The sequence below is a fragment of the Thunnus thynnus genome, chromosome 18, assembly GCF_963924715.1.
Source record: "Thunnus thynnus chromosome 18, fThuThy2.1, whole genome shotgun sequence".
Classification (NCBI taxonomy): domain Eukaryota; kingdom Metazoa; phylum Chordata; class Actinopteri; order Scombriformes; family Scombridae; genus Thunnus; species Thunnus thynnus.
In genome coordinates, this window is record NC_089534.1 from 12,367,270 (window position 1) to 12,390,253 (window position 22,984).

At 41.6% G+C, this 22,984-nt stretch overlaps 1 protein-coding gene across 4 annotated transcripts in view; it reads right to left on the minus strand.

The window, feature by feature from the left end:
- The window catches only part of LOC137169221 (MAM domain-containing glycosylphosphatidylinositol anchor protein 2-like), a 182,580-nt gene extending 160,363 nt beyond the window's left edge, over window positions 1–22,217 (minus strand). For all 4 annotated transcript variants that reach the window (XM_067572274.1, XM_067572273.1, XM_067572272.1 and 1 more), the window contains exon 1: window positions 21,118–22,217. In XM_067572274.1, coding sequence (XP_067428375.1) covers window positions 21,118–21,190 — 73 coding nt within the window. In that variant the 5' untranslated portion in view covers window positions 21,191–22,217. The remainder of the gene's footprint in view (window positions 1–21,117) is intronic.
- Between the last annotated feature and the right edge of the window lie 767 nt (window positions 22,218–22,984).

Below are 22,984 nucleotides of genomic sequence, written 5' to 3' on the forward strand. Positions count from 1 at the left end.
CCATGGAGTCAAACTGCTCAAAACTAATATAATTTTGTCTGGGCAATCTAATAAAACACAAGAGCCATTTTCCCCCTTTTCTGTCTCTCCTGCCCTCCTGCCATATATCCTGGTGGAGCCGCTATGATTCATAAGAGATGCGGTGGCGGCTCTCAGTATGCAATGAGCGAAAGGCACCTTGGGGAATTTTATGATCCATGACGAAGCGTCCAGGATCATTTTGGATGTATGCATGTGTCACTGCATATTAATAATGGCCTCTGTCTCATGAAAGCACCAGCACACCTTCAAAGGAGATAATTTAATCGTCTCCCCGCTGAGCCTCCTCTCCTCTCCACGCTTGCTAATACTTTCCCTGAGAATCCCAGTCAAAGGAGCCATCCCTTACATTGTGCACCTTGGCTTTAGGATAATAAAAAGGAGAAACAGGAAATGATAGAGGAAATAAAGCCAACCAGGAGGAGGAAATAAGCCCCAGATTCAGAACACCGCAGAGGAAGATAAACACAGAGCTGATGGGGAATATCTTTTCTTCTCTTTACGTATGGAAATTGAGTGGTCATATAGAGTTACCAGGGGGTAGTTGTCAAAAAAATTGACTTTTTACCTTTCTGGGTTATTTATCCACTGCTGAGAATCATATGCCGCCACTAAAAACCCCCTCATTAAAAATGACCAATCCTGCGGTGTTCTTTTTTGCTCGTGTCCCCATTCTTGCACTGTAAACGCTGCAAACAAGCAAAATAAGGCAGGGTGCTCTTAAGTGAGCTCCATGTGCCCTTCATCTCTCTGAAAGATTCCATTCTCTTTAAAGAGCTGGCACCCCGCGGTGAAGCCAACAAATGAGAGCATTGTTGGATCCTAGACTTGTTTATGGGACACCGTGGCGAGCATCGTTTAAAGCTAGAGCTCATACTCACTGACTGCACAGCATACCAAAAGCCACCAAGCTCAGGAAAAAAAGCGTAACTTTTTTGCTAATCCAAAAATTGCGTGTAAAATGAAAGTTGATACGTAATAACCTTAAATGTCCGCTTGTTTTATTGTCATATATGATGCCGTGGAGGCAGAGAACATTTTAACCCCACTCCAAGGAGAGTTGATTCCAATAAAACCTGCTGTAAAACCTGCCTTCCATTATGTAAATAGATTCACTGACATACTCCCTGTATACTAATAAAACATTCACAGCGCACATGTATTAGAACGCATGATGACATTTTGCTGTTAACAATACGGTCATGTCAGCTGATGATGTAAGCGCATTAAAGAGGACCCATAAACCTATGAAAAGAACCATTAATAGTCCATCTAGAGAGTACTCATCCAGAAAAAAGCAAACTCAACGTCAAATACCAAATGCAACATGGCACGGAATTGCAAATGAATGCAAATCTGGGCTAAATCCGTTCAAATGCTGCAAAGAACACTTAGCATATTAACACATGAGCATGATCTCTCGATCTTGACGGCTGCTGGTTTGACTTAAATAAGTTTAAAAAGCTTTGCGGTGCAACACGTGTAACCATTGCCTTTTGTGTACTTCTGAATGCCAGTGATTACTAACAGCTGCTCACTTTTTCAAGTTGAGAATATAGCCCATTAATTTCTTCTTTATCTTTTACAGCATTTGGAGTTTAGCTTTTACTGAGGCTGCCACTATATCTGGGGGGGTACTGCATATCTGAGAAGAGCAGCACTTAAAAACAAATGCAGATGAACAAAACAGAGAGTATTATATGTTAAGGATTTCTGACAAAGGGGATCTGCATTGCATTGTCGTAGCCTGGATTACAAGGCCCAAAAACAAGCTGAAAAAATACGAAGACAGCTTTGCAAATATTAGACAAAGACTTACACAGAGCCTCCCACAAAACTGTGCTATTATTACGGACAGAGGCGGTAATCTACATATATTCAATGAGGCCTGAAAAAAGTAGTAAATCTGATTTATCTTAACCCTCCGTCAGAGAGAACGGCCTAATGGAGTGTGTGGTGGAGCCGGCTTCTCTTGCCCTTCATCAGCCAGAGGTGTCACTGCAGTGCAGCAAAGGATCAAGCAAAGCAGACTGTTACAGGAGTTCGGTGATGAATCTTTTTTGACATTTTTTTTTTATTCTTCTAGGCAGCCGTGGAGACCGCTGTGAGTCCATTTTTTGACACAATCAGAGATGCAGTCAGTGTGTACAGTATAAGGCAGGGCTATTCAATTAATATTTAAAGAGGTCTAGTTAGAGAAAATGTCCTCAAGTTAAGATCTGGAACATCATAATGTCTAACTTGCATTATGAATTAGTGCCATATATATCGAAGTAATAAAATACATAACAGTGAGCTTTTGAAAAATGTGCATCTTGAATTAAAGTGCTTAATTTTAGAAAAATGAAATAAAAAGTGTAGCTTGAGTTTCCATTTTTCTTCTATTTTAAGTCCACATCTTAACAGTCTCAACCAATTTTATAATAAAAAAAAATCTCAACACATCATTGCTACTGAACAGCTTTAACACCTCCTTTTGTATTTCTTCCCCTCTTATGTCCCACTCCCCCACTTTCTCTTGTTCAGTGAGAGAAGTGAGCTCTAGCTTGTCCTGTCAGGATTTTAAATCTGAAATGTGTTAGGATTCGGGTGGATCGATCTTATTGGGCTCTTAGATCGTTTATTTTCTGTGCCTTTGGTCTGGATTTGAGTGGGTACCTTTGTTCAAAAGATTTATGCTTTGTCTCATAGTGGCGCTTCACAATCGCCATGGTCTCGGAACATATGAGACAAACTGGTTTTGAACTGCCTGTGGGAAGAATGAACGTGTTAGAAGCTGTCCATTCTTGATTAAAAGCTCTGTTTTCGCTGTCTACTTTTCTCTTCTAAGAGCACGCCATGTGAAATTACTTTTCTCTGACTCACTTATTTCTCCGACCGCTGTCTCTTCTCTCCCCTGTGTGTGTGCATCTCACTCAAGTTGCAGTGCTTATAGGAATGTACAGATATGATTGGCTGAGTAGCATCACATGAGATGAAAGCTGTGCCAGTTAGGACAGCGTCTGGGTCCGAACCCGGACCCCAGTCCGCCTATTAGAGACCTTGGGTATAAGGGATCAGCATTCACAACATGAGGGCCGAAGATGCACAAGAGCCTCTTTAGTTTCCAGCTATGTGCATGAGTGAATATGTAAATTGTCTAAGTCAAAATAATCATATTGACTAACACCTATCTTATGTTCAGCTGCTTCCTTACAAGATAAAACTCAAGTGCATAAATTTTAGTATCTCTACATCGGTTACCTGTTGATCCCTTGACGTGTACTCACATGACATGTACTCACAATTACCTCTCTATCTCCTCCTAATGTGCTAAGTTTATGGTATTGTTGATTTAAAATTCAATTTTCATGTATTAGCTTGTTATTAGTTATCTCCCAGCAGAAACTTCACCGCTGCTGAGATTCTTTGAGAGCTTCCTCAAAGAGCAGAGCCTTTCCTACCAAATCTAACTATATAAATATTTGCTATAAATGGTCAATTCCTTGAAATAAGTGTCTCTGAAGTGTTCCAATTAAAAACATACTGTATTTTTATGACTTTCCTTCAAAGGCAGTAAATAACCTAAAAATAGTTCTGATTAACCATAAAGTACTTGCAAATGAGAATGCAGAAATGTTTTCATATAATGAAGCACAAACATCACCACCATCATCATCTCATGTCAAATAAGAAGCGAGAACTCTTAAAGATCCCCTCCAGACATATCAAAATACTCCACTTTGAATAATAATTAGTGTCTGATGTGTTTTTTCCACAAAAAAAGTTTACCATTCTATTCTTAAAATGACATCTCCTCCTTCTTCCTCATTGAAAACTCCAGAATATATATGAATATGCAAATATATTTTTCATTTCAAAAGTTTAACTGCTTGATGCAAGATGTCTCTTACTTCACAGAAATGTCCATTCTCAGTGTATGTGCACTGGAGGCTTCAAGTTTCCACATCATGCTTGTACAAGTCGCACACTGGACCACAATTGGCTCCAAACTAGTTGTGATGTCACAAATCATGTTGGTAGGTACACGACTTGAACTCAGATTTCAGGTGAGCACAGAGAAACTTTCCCCGCAAAGAAACTGTACTTACGGATGGGAGATATGATAATGTCTGTGTCAACGATATGACACCATATATAGTGGGATATTTATACATATATATATTTATATTGTATATTTATTTACTGCATATTTACTGTATATACTGCCGTAGCTATCCCTTTAATATTTCTAGGTGTGTTCTAGGCCATTGTGGGCAATGTTGCAATCAGTGAACAGGTCCATTTTTCCATATTGCAATATTGAATTTTTGGATTATTTTTGCTTCAGTGTGTGATTTGTTAGGTATAAAATTCACTGGTTTAGACAAAACACATATTATTCATTGATTTTCCAGAAATGTTACTATCACAATTTACAGAATCTATAGTTTGCTTTATAAAATTATGTATAAAGTGATAGAAGATTTTATCTACAGTATACCACCCACTGCGAATTGCAATGTTTCTTTCAGTTTCCTCAAAAGAGAGAACTATGTGTGACCATGCAATTTTATGCCATAAGTTAATGAGTTTTAGCACATTATGTCATCAGATAGGGCAGTGAACAATTCCCACAGCTGTTCCCCTTTTGGCGTTTTAATGAAGTTACCATCATGGCTGACTCCCACTTCCGATGCAAATAGCCGCGTAACATGTAAGACAAGCCACTTAATGGCAAAATAAATGAGTCAGAGGCCTTCTCCCCCTTTGTTTTCCATGCATAAGTGTGTGTGTGTGTTTGTGTGTGTGTGTGTGTGTGTGTGTGTGTGTGTGTGTGTGAGCGCGAGAGGGGTGGGGGGGGCAGGGATCAGGGGAGTACAACATACAGGAACAGAGAAGCAAACCCATGCAAGTGTGATCTTTTCTATGTGTGAATGAACTGCGCGGTTCAGAGAGTGCTCTTTTATTCACTCACATCCCTCTCTGTAAAATGTGTTTTGTGGCAATGACAAAATCCCCCGCTGTCTTTAAGGTTTGTTTCTGTCGCCACGCTCTCACCTCCCCACAAGTACGTGGAGGAGGTGAGAGGGAGAAAGCCTGAGCTGTCATCACAGTTTAGATCAGTGTCCTGCCTCCACCCCCGCTGCCTCCAGAACCCTTGCCCTCCACCCAAACCTCCAGCAGCGTATTATGCAACTTCAAAAACAAGGTCACGGAAATATCCAGGGAGGAATCAAAGAAGATAAATAGGAGGGAAAGGAGAGGAAAGGAAGATTCTCTTCCTCCTCCCTCCCTCTCTTTCTGCCTGCACCCATTGCAGTGTGTGATTCAGCAGGAGGTCAGATCACTGGAATGAGAGAGCCTGCAGCGCCTAACGCATACAAATGCCTGCAGACACACATTTACATGCACACAGACGCATGCACAAATACAACACTGACACATACACATGTCAGACACTGGCAGCTGGAGAGATCATGATAGTTTCAACAAGATATGGTCCATCATGTCCTTGTGTTTATATGTGTGTGTGTGTGTGTGTGTGTGTGTGTGTGTGTGTGTGTGTGTATTCAGGCTTGCATGCGGCGAGGTGTATCACTGTGAGGACTAATACTCACCCTCAGTTAAGATCAAATTTCCTAAACAAGGCATCCTCTTGAGTAAGAAACCTTATTCTGACCCCTCTTTGTCATGCATTATTAATAAGGCTTCTAGTTAAAAAACTGGCCCTGGTGAGCAAAAGAGACGTCAAACATTACTTCTGTATTGCTCAGGGGACTAACGACACCGACTGCTGCAAAGGAGAAGAGATACGATAGAGTGTGTGAGTTAAAAACAGTCAGCAATATAAAAAATATTATTGTGGAGACTACGCTGCTTTGTAAGGGAATAATTGAATATACTGCGCTGTACTTGTAGTCAATGAATCAACAATGAGAATTATCAAAATGTATTAATCATTGAGGTATCTTACTGTGCAGAAATATCAAACATTCACTGGTTGCAGCTTCCCGTGTGTGCTGACATTCTCCATTTTACATCATTATAAACTGATTAGTTGATTACTCTTATTATTCGATCGACTAAGAATTATTTGCCAACAATTTTAATAATTGTTGGCCAACTGTTTTAGTCATTTATCAAACAAACAGTTGGTGGTTCTGGCTTCCCAAATGTGAGGATCTGATGTTTCTATCTATTTTAATCACTGTAAATTGAATATCTTTGAATTTTTGGACAGTTGCTCAGACAAAATGTGCAATCTGAAAACTGTGATCAGCATTTTTTACTCTCTTCTGGCATTTCATACAACAGACTAATCAACCCTAACCCTACTCCTAACCCTAACCCTAACCCTCACCCTGACCCTTACTGAAAAATATAAGCAACAGGTTAAAGAAATAATTAAAGTAACTGCTTGTTAAAGCCCTAACACTGAGCATTTTGAGCATTTCAACTGTTTGTTGAACCAAACAAGCAATTTGAACACATATCCTCGGCTCTGGGCACAGGCATCTTCCACTATTTTCTATGAATTTACAGTACCAGTCAAAAGTTTGGACACACTTTCTCATTCAAGTGAATGGGAAGGTGTGTCAAAACTTTTGACTGGTACTGAATATAGAGAAAAGAAAATCAATAAAATAACTGTCAGACTGATCAATAATGAAAAGAATTATAGTTGCAGCTTTAAAATATTCCAACAATAAGAACTACATGTGTCACGTCACCACTATCCATCTATCACCACAAACGCAGCAGCTGATTTCTTAATGAACATTTTGTATGATAATGTGACACTATACAAATCAGTTAATAGCTCATTCTCCTGGTTATTTACATGCTAATGTTGTTGTGTCAGCTTGCAACCATTTTTTTGCTTGATGAAACTTTGCAAAGCCTTCCGTCGCTGCTCTTTCTTCCCATACAGCCAAACCGTCATTAATTAAATTCTGACTGTGTAAAACTCAACACTGTGCCAGGGTTTAGGTACATCTCCACCCATCAGAGATTATTAAACACTCTTGATATTTTTGAACACCTGCCTCAGAGCTTCATGACAACAGTCAGTTCCCATGTCCTCCCAAAATAATTGTGACTGAAAAATCAACAGTCATTAACTGGAAAAACTGCGGTGAGCAGGATCTGCATCCGCCGCTGTATGTTCCTCTATGAGCGCCTCGCATGTGTACGGTCATGTCATTACATGTTAATGGGCTTTCCTCTGATGCTACAGCGGAGTAGAGAGACGGAGGCTGTGATGGAGAGAACAGGGAACCATTTGATGTTTGCCAGTTGAAAGAATAAGCCTTCCTTTGGGTTGTGCTTTCCACAGAGGCATGCTGGGATTGAAAGAGCGCTTGCCCAGGGCTAAAGGGGATTTTTGGTGGGCGTCACACATCCAATTACCTCGGTAGCATCACAGAAATCCACAGGGAATACACACACAAACAGACACACATTCACACATGTGCACACGCGCGCGCCCACGCACACACCGACATGTAAGACACCCACTGCAGGAGGCTCTCACCGCAGAGGGGGCGCAGCCAAATTTCACTATTCTGCTTCTGCTGGATCGGTTGCTGCGGAATTCATGAATATTATCAGCATGTGTTGATATGTGGCTTATGATATAAATATGGATAGCAATATGGAAACACCACCCAGGTTCCACCTCTTTGGAGAGCATTATTAATGCATTCAGAGAAGCTATTACTGGATTTGCATGGGTTCTTCTGATGAGCCAAGAGGACCTGCGGATCCACTAATATGTTGAGGTTTATTGGTGCATTTCAAAGCTGTTTTGAAGTCTTCTGTTCTGTGGCAAAAGCTTGGATTTCTAGCTGTTTAATATCCCCACTATCAAAACTTTAATAACAACATGGTCCCATATCAGCACACCAAACACGTAGACCCAACAAACCAAACTCATTTAAAACACAACATCTCAGAATTAATGCATTCAGACACTTTTTCCACTCCTACGTATGCAGGTTGATAACTTTAATATTTCCTCTTTCCTTAAAACAGGGGCCTTGAAAGCCAATGGGAAATCATACTTCACCAGACATTTGTAATTATACAAGATTCGTCATTTCTTTTAATAACATGATGAAATGGCCTGGAGCACCACTTCTCTTTTATTGAAGCTGATAAATCTCTGATCTGTGTAGTGTTTAATCACCTGGTCCACTTGGGGGGAAATGACTGTACCAATTTGGTAAATACACTTAACAATTTCAAGCCTTGAGGAGAGTATTTATGTGAATTTCGGTCGAGGCTGTTGCCATCTGAGGATCTTAAGAAATATGGTCAAGGGATCCAGCCAAAACTGAACTGAAATCACTTCTTCAAAATCATTTGGGAAGCTCAACATAATTTTCTTCTTTCCTACATCATATTTTGCTCTTGATCCAGACTACATCCCTAAAAAAAAAAAGCAACATATGTATTCAGTGAATAAACACAAGTGTTCTTCCAGGGATCCCAAGGACTTGCACAGCAGTCCCCAAACAATCAACTATAGATAGGCTATTGACCTGCAATTTCACACAATCAACCTTACCCCCAATTGAGCTTAGAGGATAAAATCCATGGCGAGTCCGGCTGTTAGCTTAGGAAAGAGTTGCTGTTCACAAAAGCTTTTCTGCTACGCACAGAGACCTTTGATTGCAACCCAAGAGCAGACGGATATAAACTCTGCTCCATCCTATATTTTAGCAACCTTCTCAAGGTAATCACGCAGATGAAGGGTCACTAGAGAGGTCTAACTGACCCATTCCTTCTTATTAAGATGTCCTAACTGTTCAGAGATGATGCCACACTTTCAGGTGTTTGGTACAAACCCGGAGTCGAAGGAGTAATAATATTGCATGCCAGAGAAAAGGCAATGTAAGGGAACAAGGAAATAAAATGGAGAGAAATGGGGAAAAGCGGGAAAAATGGTAAAGGTCTGGAGGTCAGCTCAAGCTGTGAATGTGGCATTTGAGAAGGCCTCCCTTAGGCTTCAGCCATCCTCGGATGAAACACATCTAGCTGGCATGAAAGAAGAGTGATGGGGACTGCCATGTGTCTCTCTGTTTTGTTGTTCTTCATGTCCTGGACCTTTTCTATTAGGAACATTACAAAAAGTGTTGTACATGTGACTCACTCTTTTAATTGAATTACATTGTTTTAAATATAATAATCAAACCTTTCTTGCTCTGGCACAAATGGTCTTAACACATTTTTGCTCAGTGTACCACATACACTATGACAAGAAGCTAAAAATGTAATAAGCAGAAGCATCAGATTTCCAACAAGACCACATGCGGCATATAATATATTTTCACCATGCAACAGCAATGTTGAATTAATCAGTAATTTGACTGGTGGTAATTTGGTTAAGCTCGTATTACTATTAATACTTAATTGTAGTGATTTGATTTGCCAATCAAATAAAAACGTCTGGATCAAAATAAATAAAAGAGACTGGTTCAAAGGAAAAGAAGTCCGTGCTGTGAATAGTTGATGCCAGCCTTTGTCGAGGCCAGCAAAGAATGAAGCACATCAAGTGAGAATTTCACTGAAGGCAAAAAGCGTGGGCTGATTCCTTTGCCGTTTGTGATGAGGGAGAAGCTCTCCAAAAAGAAGCACACCTCATGCTGTGCAGACACATATAAGCTGGGTCATGAGCCAGATTGGACTGCTAATAAGTGACGGCCCAAGCTTGAATTTCTAAGAGGATCCACCAGACTGTGAGGAGACTCGGGCAACACAGCAAGAGTTAAATTGTTGATCCTGGGCGAATTTGTCTCAGCAGCTGATGCGTGGCTACGTTTTACCCCCACAAAGTAATTCTTACACCTACAGAGTGCAAATATACCTCCACGTAAAATGGCTACGAATTGCAAAGCCTTCGCTGCAGCAGCCTGAATCAAGACAAGAAAGGAGACAACCAGAACTGGGCAAGATTTCGCTCAGTGAAGAAGTGCTTTGCCTACTCCAGATAACTCTGCTTGCTTTGCCATAGGAAGGCATTAACTGACAGTACACGGCTTGAGGTTATCCCCATGGGTGTAACAGCCGCTGGGATATACTATGTCTGGCGAAGAGATGAAGAAGCATGACGCTAAAGAGATTAGCTATTAAATTGTGAATTTCTGCTAGAAGAATAAGGTTTCAGAGACTATTAAGGGATACACAGAGAGCCAAATAATACACAAAAAGGCTCAGCAGACAGTTGGATATCCCTTTAAAGAGGGTAGGAGGTTTAGTAAGTGTAAAAGGACACGTAATGACTGCATCACATGTTCGCAGGCACTCTGTGGCACGTTCAGTATCCATGATGATTCTTACTCAGAAGGGCTGATGTGTGAATGCGATGATAAATCACATTGCTAAATTAATATCTCAGCAAAGTGTTGCCCTAGATAGATGAAAAAGCACACAAAGAAAACGGGTACACATGCTCCCACACTCACATACACTGCATGTTCATCTGTGTTGAAATTTCACAGTGCCTCTGCAGAGCCACAGCACAGCTCCACAATCTCCGTCTCCTTTTGCCAGACGGGGAATGACTAGATTTAAGACCAGAGGAGAAAAACACGGCATGGATATGTGGTTTTTTTTCCCAGTATTTTTGTGGTTTTGTTGGGTGGGGAGGTATTGATATGATGTCGTCTTATGCAGGGGTGTCTCCGTGTGCAGGTCCCCTGCTGTCTGGCTGTTTGGCTTTGGTTTTGAAGCTCCAGAGTACTGAAGGCATCATTGTCAACACATTTACTTCGCTACTGTTCCTGCTTGTCAGAGAAGCTTAAGCATTATTCGCTACAAACATAAGTAGGCCCCTTCCTGCAGTTGCCTCACAGCGATGAAATGGTGGTGATTTTTGAAGAGACACATTCAGCCCCCCTCCCCTCCACCTCACCCTCTACGCACACACCCCTTCACGACAATCTCATCTGCTCTCGTGCACAATTGTACGGCCGCTGCGAAGAGCTTTCGTTTCTGCAATCACTTCACATTTGTTTCAGCGATTGATTTCCTGGCATGTGAGGGGAAGGAGAGAATGAGCGAGTGGGTAGGCAGCGAGAGAGGGAGGGAGGCAGGCAGGGAGGGAGGAAGGGAAAGGAGCAGGCGAGGGAGGCAACAGGGAAGTCAGAGGACGTGCAATGCCAGGCTCACATACTGTCACCATGACAACAGACATCACTTCACAGGAGCAGCACTTAGGATGCCTGTGTGGGCTGAAGTGACATAGTTGAAGGTTGGCATTAGCCTCTTGTGGGTGCCACAACGTACCAATCGTCTCCTGGCTTGCTTTTTGCTTTATTTCCTCCACTGTGCTGCTAAAAGACGCCCTGTTGCTCTTGTCAGCTACCTATTGGGATTGTAGAGTGATTTGTACTTTATGTCTGTAAATGCGGGTCCTGCCAGTTTGGCTTAACAAAGACAATTCAATTGACTGAAATGCGTAAGGGTAGACAGGAGGAGACATTCATATTCAATGAGTCCCTTTCATCATTTGCGTCACTTTGAAGCTGGCTAGCATGTATAATTCTCTGTGATTTGAAGTGATGCCAATCATGGAAATGATAACTCGAGATACGGAAACACACCACCGACACTAAAAAGGATCTATCTTAGCAGCTAATCCTGCTGTTCATTAAGAAAATCTGTAACACTTTATGAGGATATACAATTGATGTTTTTAAATGCAAAACTAATGTATGACTCATCACAATCTAATGCATGTATTAATGGATTATATAACACTAGCTCAATATTAATAAATGAGCAAGTTCATGGAATGATTTAACACTTAATGGAGACATTCATTTACAATATGAATTTTAACTCACAGTTAAGCCATACATTAAGTAACACGTCACAACTTTAGCTGTAAACCAGGTAAATGGGCATAAGGCTTAAGCTGCATTTGATCGGCCTATTCAAAAGCATAACTGCACTTATATCTTCTCTTTGTGCAAAAATTATAAACCTGGCTAAAGGGATTTTGGTCTGCTCTTATCAGCATGCATGTATGACTGCATGACAACACACACTCTGCATTTGTTCTTGTTTATCCATCCACATACAGTATACAGTATTTACAAGCTGGCCAAACTCTAATGCGTGTAAGAGGCATGACAACACCATGGAAGCATGAATTTTTGGCGTTTATATTCCATGCTTTTTATTATAATTCTAATTTGTCAGCCAAACCTCAGAGACTGTATGTGTCAGAGCAACCACAAAGGGCAATAGTTTTTTTTTTTTTTATCTCCCACATGTTCATACCGCAAAATCTGCACTGATCAGACATGTGGTGGCGCTATAATAAAGTGTTTCATTCTGTGAGAGTCTGACACTTTTTTATAGAAATGCCAGCCAGGTCTCTCTCCTGGAATAATTGTCGTTTTTGTTTTTGTCAACCACATAAAGGATGCATGAATTTAACCAGTGGTGGAATGTACATTAAACTAAGTACATTTACTCAAGTACTGTATGTAATTACAGTTTTAAGGCACTTGTACTCAATACAGTATGTAGTATAAAAAGCATTTCCATTATATACTACTTTAGGCCTCTACTTACCCAAATTTTAGAGGAAAATATTGTAATTTTTACTCTTCTCAGATGTAAATGGGGTGGAGCTATGCTGAGAATTATGTAATTTCACCACATTATGCACCAATAACAAGCTCAGTTTGTCTGCTCTGGGAAGAAGAGGTCTAATTAGGGCACATTCACGTAAGTATAGTGGATGAACCCAGGAGCATAGGAAGAAGTTGAATTCTTTCGGAAATGCTGTGGTGTTTTGTGTCCGGCAGTCTATCTGTGCGTATGCAGGAGCATACACACACGCGGTGACCTCTGGCCTCAGGGCATGAAGGATGTCAGGAAAAACATTGAACAGAACTAAAAAAGGCTAGCTATGGTTGGATTGCTAGGATCATATAGACCTTAGATGTGTTCTGCTGCAACATAGTTGTAGCTATAGATTAGAAAATGAAGGTTTATTGATTTTATTCTGTATTTATTTGGTTAATCAATATTATGCAATTTTTAAAAAAGTGTTTTCCCATTGTTTTCATGATATATCAACACTGAGGACAGAAATGAGTGAGTATCCAATTGCAAGCACGTAGTCTTCTAATATTCTCCCTAGATAGGATGGGAATAAAATTATTAGCAACCTGAAGATCACCAAGTCTGCCTCACCATGCTCGGCACTCTTCGGGAAGTTTGCCTCATAATCAGCCCTCCATCACTATGGAAACAGTAGGAAACTAATCATCTTCCATGCGTTCTGTCTGAGAGTCGATGCAAAGAGCCAGATTCTAAATGATTTTTTTATTGGCTTTAGTTAGAACGGCTTGCCCCTCATTACACTTTGACTCGTTTTTGATAACCCTCAATTTCATTCATTCATTTATTGATTCATTCATCCATATTTGTATATATGTATATATGCTCATTTGTTCCTTATTCACCCCTATCCCTTGGTAGGTCAATAAATATCCTGATTTATTGCCAAGTCGTTGTATTTGTGTATTCCTTTAAAGCAGAGACGGAGATCCTTGAGAGGTCACAACTTTCTGATATTAGACTGTTTAGTTTGGTCTAATTTTCCCTTCCTGTGAAGGGTGGTGACCCATTTCCTACAAGAGCAAAATTTAAATCCTAAAAGTAGTGATATCCCTACATAATCGAAACACCTGTGTGGGTGGTGCTGTGGTGCTTTAAAACATACAAATGCATTCTCACCAAACAGCAGAACAATAATTAGTAGTTTGAATTTGCTCTACCTTGACTAACCACAATATTAAAATGCTGCTTATACCTTAATGCATCAATAGTGACAAATCAATATTATATAAAATTATGACTCTCAGCGTCCACGCTGCATAATGAGTACTTTAACTTTTGGTGCTTTAAGCACATTTTTCTGATAATACGTGCATACTTTTACACTACACAATATTTTAAATAGAGGACTTTTACTTGTAACAGAGTATTTTTACATCCACATGTTCTTCCACCACACCACATTTAACCATGATAACACATAACAACACACTGCAACACTGAATAAACCCACCAAGTGCAGGTACGTAAAGTTACACATGCTGTCACAAGAATGACTCCCTTTATTTGTGTTTGAGGGGGGCTACACTGGTTAAAGGAGACGTTGATGACACATGTTGACAATGGTTGAGGGACCCAACACTGAAGCATTGCATCTACCAAAAAAAACCTGCCTTAAGTCGTTAGTGTAGATACATAAAGAATGGCCAGTTACACAATTTATAAAACTTGCCGAAGACAAGCTGCTGCTAAAGGATCCAACACCTCAAACTTAATGCAGCATCTTTGAGATCACCATCCATTAGGATCTTGTAGACTTCTAGCACTATACCATGGGATCTAATTAATTGCATTTCAGTGATTAATAACATAAGATATGCTCTCAATTTCTTTCTTACATTTTTTCTAGAAATGCAGAAAAAAACCAATAATAGACAGGATTTTTCTCAGGCCTCATGTAAAATCAGATTAATTATTAAAAGAGATTATTAAAAATGAATTTTAAAAAAGGCATGGATGACAGTTGACGATAAAATCACTTCAGTTTATTACCTAAATTAGTAATATTTTCCCTCGGGGCATCAATAACGTTCATCTTAATCTTTTATGAACAATAATTAAAAATACAATATCTTAAATATTAGAAATCAACTGGAGTTATTACTGCAATGTCCAATCAAAGTTCATCTTGCATGGATTATTTATTTTCATTCTTATTATTCACTTTTAGCCTGAGATTATCTCTTGTACTGCTGCAGTTCAACCCACTGTTACAGCATCCTTGATGAAGTGTGTGTCTTACGCTCCCTCTTCAAAACAAAACATGCTCATGTGATTTTATCCATCCATAATATAATGAAATAAATTAATGCATAATAATCATGAAACCATGATTATTCCTTGGACTATAATCGTACCATCAAAATCTATAATTGTTGCATTCCTATGCAGGTCTTAAGTCAGAAGAAACTCTCAGTAGACATAAATCAGCACCTTTTGGATACAGTATATGCCATTATTTGTTTGTTGTTGCTGTGTATTCCAGCCTTTCTCGAGCAGCTGATCTCACTCACATTCATTTTACATGTTTTCTTTTTTTGCCTTTATTAGACTAGAGTGTACAGTACATATATACGGTATAGAGCAGTTGTGAAATGAGGACACAAGAGATATAGGGAGATGAAGTGCTACAAAGGTCTCCTGCTGGACTTGAACCAGGAACTTTGCAATTACCTGAGCAGAATCCTAAACCACCAGGCCAACAGGATGCCCCATCGCTGACAATTCATCTTTTAATTTAAACAGTATGATGACCAAACTTCAACCGTCCAACATGCCACCACATTCAGGAAAAAACAAATCACAGCCAATTATGCGGAAACAACAACATGATATTTCTGTTCCTGGTCCTGCTGTAGTGCTATTAGCGTTGTAAACACAGACTTCATCCTCAGAGACAAAGCAACAGAATAAAAAATGTCTTACTTCCCAGGTCCTGTCTTTAGTTACGCTCAGTGTTGCAGACACAAGTAGTAATTAAATATTAATCACTTGTATCCATCTACCTCAAACAGTGTAAAAGTGTGAAATATTTTCACGCTTTAAGTTGTTTTTAGCATTCTTCATCTTTCTAATGAAAATGACCAAAAGGGTATAGGAAGGAAACACAACTCAATGCAACCTACATCCGTCATGAGTCATGGTACAATTGCACCAAGCACCTTAAAGCAAGATATTGCAAATTTAATTCATTGGAGTTGAACCATGTGTCTGTCAACATGAGGAAATTAACACTATTACAAGAAATGAAATCACTACAGATAAAAGCCTTGCTGCTGTACAAACAAGACCAAGGTTGACATTTTAGATTTAAATCTTGTTTTTAATGATCCAAGTGATAAACGAGCACTTCATTAGAATGCCAGAAGACAAAAGGAAAAAATATCAGATCTGGTTCAGTGCTGGCTTTCTCTGCGAGGTTAGAGGCCACACTCGACTTCATTAAAAGTACAGAATTACTTTTGATTCGAAATAAACCAGGGCGCTAGGCCAGTCTAGTCATGCACCCGAACAGGACTTAATGAATGAATGACTACAAGATCATTAGCAGCAGCTTTCTGTCCCCGGCACTGTACAGAGCAGGACAAGTAGCTCAGGGTTTGGGGATGTGGGCTTAACAGTTGAAGCAGCCAGCCAGGTTACAATAAGCTTCTTTGGTCCATGGTGGGGATTTGGCCTTGAATGATCCAGAGGTAAATTGTGTTCCTGAACTCACCCAAATCCTCAAAGTGGAAGGAGGAAAGTATTATAGCTGTCCATGATGCTGACGTGTGCAAAGTAGTCAAAGCTACATCATACGTTTTGAATGCAAATCATTAAGAAAACATAATGCTTGATGAACATTCGTACAGAAAAAAACATTCCTTCATTTATCGCGCTTTGAATTATGCATAAGAAAAAAGGAACTTTCTGTGTGGACACTGCGGTAGTTGACATCACGTTTAAAATCTCCGCTACAACCCGAAAGCCTATAGCTCCATTTTGCCCATATTCAGCTGCATCTTTCAAAACAGCTAAAGGGGACAGAAAGAGGGTGAAATTAGGAGTTGCATCCTTCCAGTTGAGAGTGTCAACACGCAACACCTCACATAAACATGGGCAACACGACCAATTTGGCTTCACACAGCTACACTGCGAGATCAAATTAAAGGGGTACTTCACTGATTTTACACATAAAAGTCACTAACTGTGATGATGTCATCAGGGTTATCTCAGCTTTGATTTGTAAACTACAAATTTCCAACAGAAAGCCTGTGCTTCAAAGTGGGATAATGGAGTTTGAAAGACATGGGCGTTAACCAGGCAGTGGTGGTCAAATGAAATTATGCTATTGGTTGCATTGTTGGAAATGTAGGATCCAGTGTTTTTGCAGTTTGACCCGTACTAAAGACTAAAAGTCAGGATATCACGGCCTCCATTGCTTCTATTGTCACCATTTTTAAAGATCTGTGTCTCACAGGTCTCCCAGCTACTCAACAGGTGGAGTACCCCTTTAATTTGAACTTGGAGAGAATATGAAATCTGGTTTCCAAAATCCACCACACTGAAAAAAGCTGTTCCACCATAATCACATTGTATTGAGGTGTTCAAGTGATATTGTCAAAGATTATCCGATGAATGCTGAACACAGCAGGAGTATAAGTTGTCTCCACAGTGTATACTCAGTGCCAGTCTCAGAGGACCAGGTCCAAAGAGAACTGACATTTTGTATGATTAAGTTGGTGCTATCTGAAGCCCCACCCAGGGGTACGTCGTAATCCCCGATGTGCACCGCGCACTGTTCCACTGAAACAAATTACTTCTCCTACGCCATACCCAACTGTATATCCTCATTTGCCTCTGATTGAAGCACATATACTGTAGACATCCATCCACTGTTCCCCGGGGAATTGAGGGAGAGACAAGCAGAGCGAGACAGGCAGAGAGATAGGGACTGAGAGTGGGAGGGAGGAGAAGCGATAGAGTTATCCATGGTCTCATTACGGTGGGAAATGTGAGGGTCCGATCCAAGGGAATGATGAAGGACTCTGTGGAGGAGGCCTCTAAGAACCAACAAAGACGGCTTTAGTTTCACTGGCAGAATGCATTTGCATAGCTTAGAAGCCAAAGCGTCTGAACCGGAGCTCATGAAAAGAAACCCCAGCAATTGCTTGGACTTCAATGCAAACGAGAGGGAGCGAGAGACAGAAAGAAAGAGAGACAGAGAGAGAGAGAGAGAAGTGGGATGGGAGAAAAGCAGTAGGAACTTTTTCCGTTTCTCTTCAGTGGCATAGCACAAAACGAGATCAGGAACATCTGCACATCCCATGGAGGTTGTTGCTGACTGACTTTGATGCAAAGAGAACATACTGAAGGCGGTACATCTCCAGATAAAGTAACAACCAGAAAAACATTTCCATGCTATCATAAGAGTCATGTTTCATTGTAGCCGTTTGATATTATTATTTAGTGCAGTTTAGCTGGCGGCAACATTACACATTAATGCCATTTGAGACTATTTAGCAGCAGGTTTGTAGGTAAGGATGAGAGGTAGATAGGGAGGAGAGGTAGCTCCTATGTTGCTATGATGAAGGGGCGGTTAGTGGCCACAGAGATGAGCAGAAGCTGAGATAATAGAGCAATCTCCTAAAGCTGGGTGGGACTTTGTGTGTGTGTGTGTGTGTGTGGTGAAAGGGATGAGAAAGAGAGAGACACACTCCGAAGACAGAAAGGAAAAAAAAGAGGAACAGGCAGGGGGAGAGAGAGAAAGACTAGAGCAGATGTTGTACTTTAGTGGCGTCTCTCTTTCCCTCTGTGGCCTGGAGTCATGGAGGGATGACTAGCCTTCATCAATCCTCTTTAATGACTCTGGCAGCACCACTTAACACACTAGTATGTGATTTCTTCATTACTACAACATGATTCCACCATTTAGTCTGTGGCGATGACTTATATACCGATGCTCAGGGGTAAAAATTATCACTGGAAAGACTCGTTTTCACAAACGGTCCCATTCATCTGATTTTGGGTCAATTTGGAAATCTGTGATGCCTTGAAAGAAGATGATGATGGAATCTAGTGGAAGAAAGCAGCTTGCAGTGGTGAAAGGAAATAATGGGTTATTATTAAAATGCATCTCACTGTGGAAGAAAAAAACCCAGCACGTTATGGATCCCTGGTTTCAAAGATATGGCCAGTGCAAAGCATTCAAGGCTTGCCCTTTATAAAAACCCATTGTGAAACGCTACCACTTCAAAGTTACTGGCACTGTCGTGTTAGCCTCCCTCAGCCCTCATTTTATTCAGTCACACACACCGCCGCCTTTCACCTGTGGTGCACAATACTCAGTTTCACTGACCCCCCTCCCACCTTCATGTGTCAAAACCTTCAGCGAATACAATGAGGGGAAACACAACATGCATGCTAATGTTTTGCCACTGTCAATAATAAATGTGGACTTCTGAACTTTGCCAATAAATCTTAATTCAGACCACCTCCCTGGATATGTGCTGCATGAGACATACACAGGACTTCACCACAGGCTGCTTTAGTTTCTTCCAAGCACTGTATCTCATAAGCCCTTTCCCCTGTTACAACACTGGAATATTCAGCAGCAGCAGCAGCAGCAGCAGCAGCAGCAAGGAAGCAGGACAGATGTAAATCCTTCCTATTCTTACTGTAAAATAGGTGAAACACAGAGGAAAAAAAGGGGGGGTGACTATGCTCAGGGGGTTTACAGACTGCACAGTACACAAGCACAAACACAGACAGTCAAATGCTCAAACATTTCCATCTGTTCTATCTCCCTGTCTCTTCGTCCACGCATACTTCTATGGCAACACATCGAGCATTATGGGATATGATTCCTTCTAATGAGCTTGCGTCTTCATCTGCACGCACACGCTGTGGTATGGACAGCTTGCTCACACCAAGAATCCGCAGCTTTGATCTGACATTCATGTAATCGGTTTGGATGGTTAGCATCATGCCCGCCTCCACTGAATATACGTATCTTGGAGAGAGACTAGTTTAGCACACAGGGATATCGAATCAAGTAAAGGCGAAGATTTCTCAGGACATCAATGTTTGATGAGAGGCAATGCCCGCAGGCTTAAGGCGCAACTGTAGAAAACTCTAAACAACAACACCTACAGTATGTACAAATCTTACACTGCCTAATGAGTGCTTAGAGGTTTGAAGTTGAGGTAAAAATCCATACTACATGTCTTTAGATATAGATGGGTTTACTGTGAAATATCTGTGCAACAGGTGTTAGAGCAGGAAAATGGTAATGCGAACTGTGCACACACACACACACACACACACATATGAGCAGTCAGCTGCCCTGACATGTGCTGTGATTTATGAACTTACACACCTCTTCCCTCTTAGAGCAAAAGAATAGATAAAATCCTGGCACTTCATTGGTCAGGTGCAGCACCACGACTGTTCCTGTCATGCTCACAATAACCATTCATTGCATCTCTGCACACACACACACACACACAGTGATCTTTTTTAGTGCTTGGCAACGGCCTTTCAAACAGCATCCCACACCTCTACTTGACCTCACATTCTCCTTGCACGGCCTTCGCTTCGGTCAGAGTCACCGTCGCTGCCGACAGGTCAGGCAGGGCTGCGCACTTCAAGGTTTCCTCCATGTCCCCAATGTTAGCGCACATGAATCATTACTTCCTCACAGAGCTGCTGCTGCTGTTGCTGCCGTTGCCGCTGCTGCGAGGATGACGACTCATATGAGACATCATCTGTGCCACTGGTTGCACAAGCAGACAGGGTAAGAGACAGAGATGTGAGCTCATTGTTAAGTATGTGCATGAGAGGGAGAGACAGAGATTCAGACAGACAGACATCAGAGAGAGGCAGGCAGATAGATCCAGCACACATGGAAATCATTCATGACGGTGCATTCTAAGTGCCACTGCTCAACAGATTACAGCCCTTATAATGACATTCAAAAAACACATTTGGCTTAATGTAAGACAAGTGCCACGTCGACCTTTAGTGGATCTCTGAATCATAATTAACAAATGATGGAGGTAACCAGTCTGAGAGGTTTCAAGGCTTCAAGACAAATCTACCAGGCTCTGGTGTAATAATCTATGAATGCATAATACTAAATTTAGCTTGCTCACCGACCAGAGTGACTGATGGATTGGATGAGAAAAGGGGATGTGCATGATTGGCTACACACGCGTTTTGCTGTATAACCCTCAGGGCTGCTGAGAACATTTGGAGCCTCTCACTCAATCATGACATTCAGACCTGGTTTGTCACCCTTACAGGAGTCGACGTTGCATGCTTTTTTTTTTTATTATTATCATTATTGCTAGACCTTGCGATTCTTTAAGTGGAATAAGTGGCCGATTTATGAGCGACCACTGTTTCACAAGGTCATGATCACATTTCGTTTCAGCAGGAGCAAATTGCACACACACACACACATACACACACACTCACCGTACACTCCTTGGCAACGGATGCCCTCCACTATGAGCGCCAGCAGTCCCAAAACACAGATAATTAGATCCATCCTTTTCACGTTAATCTCTGCATATCCAGCTTTTCAATGGCAAGAAGTCCTTTCCGGGGCGGCGTAACAGAGGTGCATAGACACAGCAGTGCTCCCTATCCGCGCGTCGATTAATTCAGTGTCAGTATTAAACAGACTCAGGTGGTGATGGTTTTGATGTCCACTGCCATGTAGTGGGGAAAAATGCGGGAGCACAGGGACGCCGCGCGGAGGATGCGGGGAGTGGGCTGCAGAAAGCCCGGCCTTATAACAAACAGCAACCTCCGACTCCAGGTAGGTGCGCTCCTGTGATACCGTGTGTCCCTAGACTTTAGCGAAGACCCCCGAGGCGCCGAACCGAGGTGGCACACAGGTGCTTTCGACTACAGGCAGAAGGAGGCTCGGTACACACGAACATAGCTCCTCAATTCCAGCTGTGGTCACGGCTCGCCCCGCGGATGCTGCTGCTGATGCTGCTGCGTTGACTGCATGCTGTCAAACGAAGCCATCACCTCTGCTTCACAAGAAGAAGAAGAAAAAAAACACACTCACACAGTCAAATTCATACTGTTTTCACCTTCGGGGCGATAAAGTCGTCAAGCTGCTGTTGCTCAACACTATACGGTGGAGGCTCGTGCGCTCACACAGTCACATCACGACTGCACCCGCGACGCCGCGCGCTCGATCTCTCCTCGGTGGCAATGGCAACAAGAGGGAGGGAGGGTCCAGTCCGGTGAGGAGCGAGCGGATGGTTTCTCTACAGCTCCTCGGCGATGCCTTGGTGTTGTCTCCGTGTTATTGAGACTACTTTCTAATGAATTCACGCGGCGACGATGGGAGCCGGATCTGCCCACCCGTGGAACAGTTTGAGCATCAGTCACGTTGTGCAATACGTGCTACGGAGACCGAGTGGTACCGCAACCGGTCTGTGGCTACGTCAAGAGGTGCGTGGCTTCCAGCGCTCATCTGTATGGGAGGCTTCGCTTAGCGCCAGGAAAGGCATGAGAGGCGCAGCTGCCTGGATGCTGAGAGAGAGAGAGGGAGAGAGAGAGAGGGAGGGAAAGAGGGGGGGGGTGGAACCACTGGAGGACCCTTGCAACCAACACCAAGCACCCAGTCCTGTCTGCTGCAGGCTTCACCATGCGTCCTTTATCAGACAGTGAAGATGATATGATGTCTGTCATGTAGCATTCATCTAATGAATCAGATGTCTGTGGCTGGAAACAGAGAGATGTCCATGTTAGTCTATAAGTACTGCAAACGCTGCTGCCGCCCAAGGCCTACACAACCTATTTATGGCAACTTTTTAGCTACACAGAACTTTTAAAGTTTTGAAGAGGCACAGCTAAGTGGTTCCTAAATGGGGTCCAAGTAGGCCCTCGGGGGTCCTGCGGGCAGTTCCTGGGGGTTCCAGTAAAAAATGGAAAAGATTTCATTTCATTACATTCAATTTTGCTGTATCATGCAGCTAGAAATATTCCACTTACGAAGGACTGTTCTGACCACAGGTTACAGTCCTGACTAAATGGTCCTGAAGACTATTACATTCACATTTTAAATGTGTCCACTTTATTGTTTTTCCAGGTGAAGTTTTTGGTAATATCAATAGCTGAACACATCTTCACATCAAAGAGATGGTGAGCCCATTGTGTCTTAATGTTTAATATTTTTCATGTAGAAATAGGGATGAATGTCAACTGCCCAACAGTTTGATCAAACATACAGTGCAAAACACCAAATACACAACAAATCCAATTTTGTTTCCCTGTAATTTATCTCCTATGTCATTAAATCAGTTAATTTAAGTGAATAAAT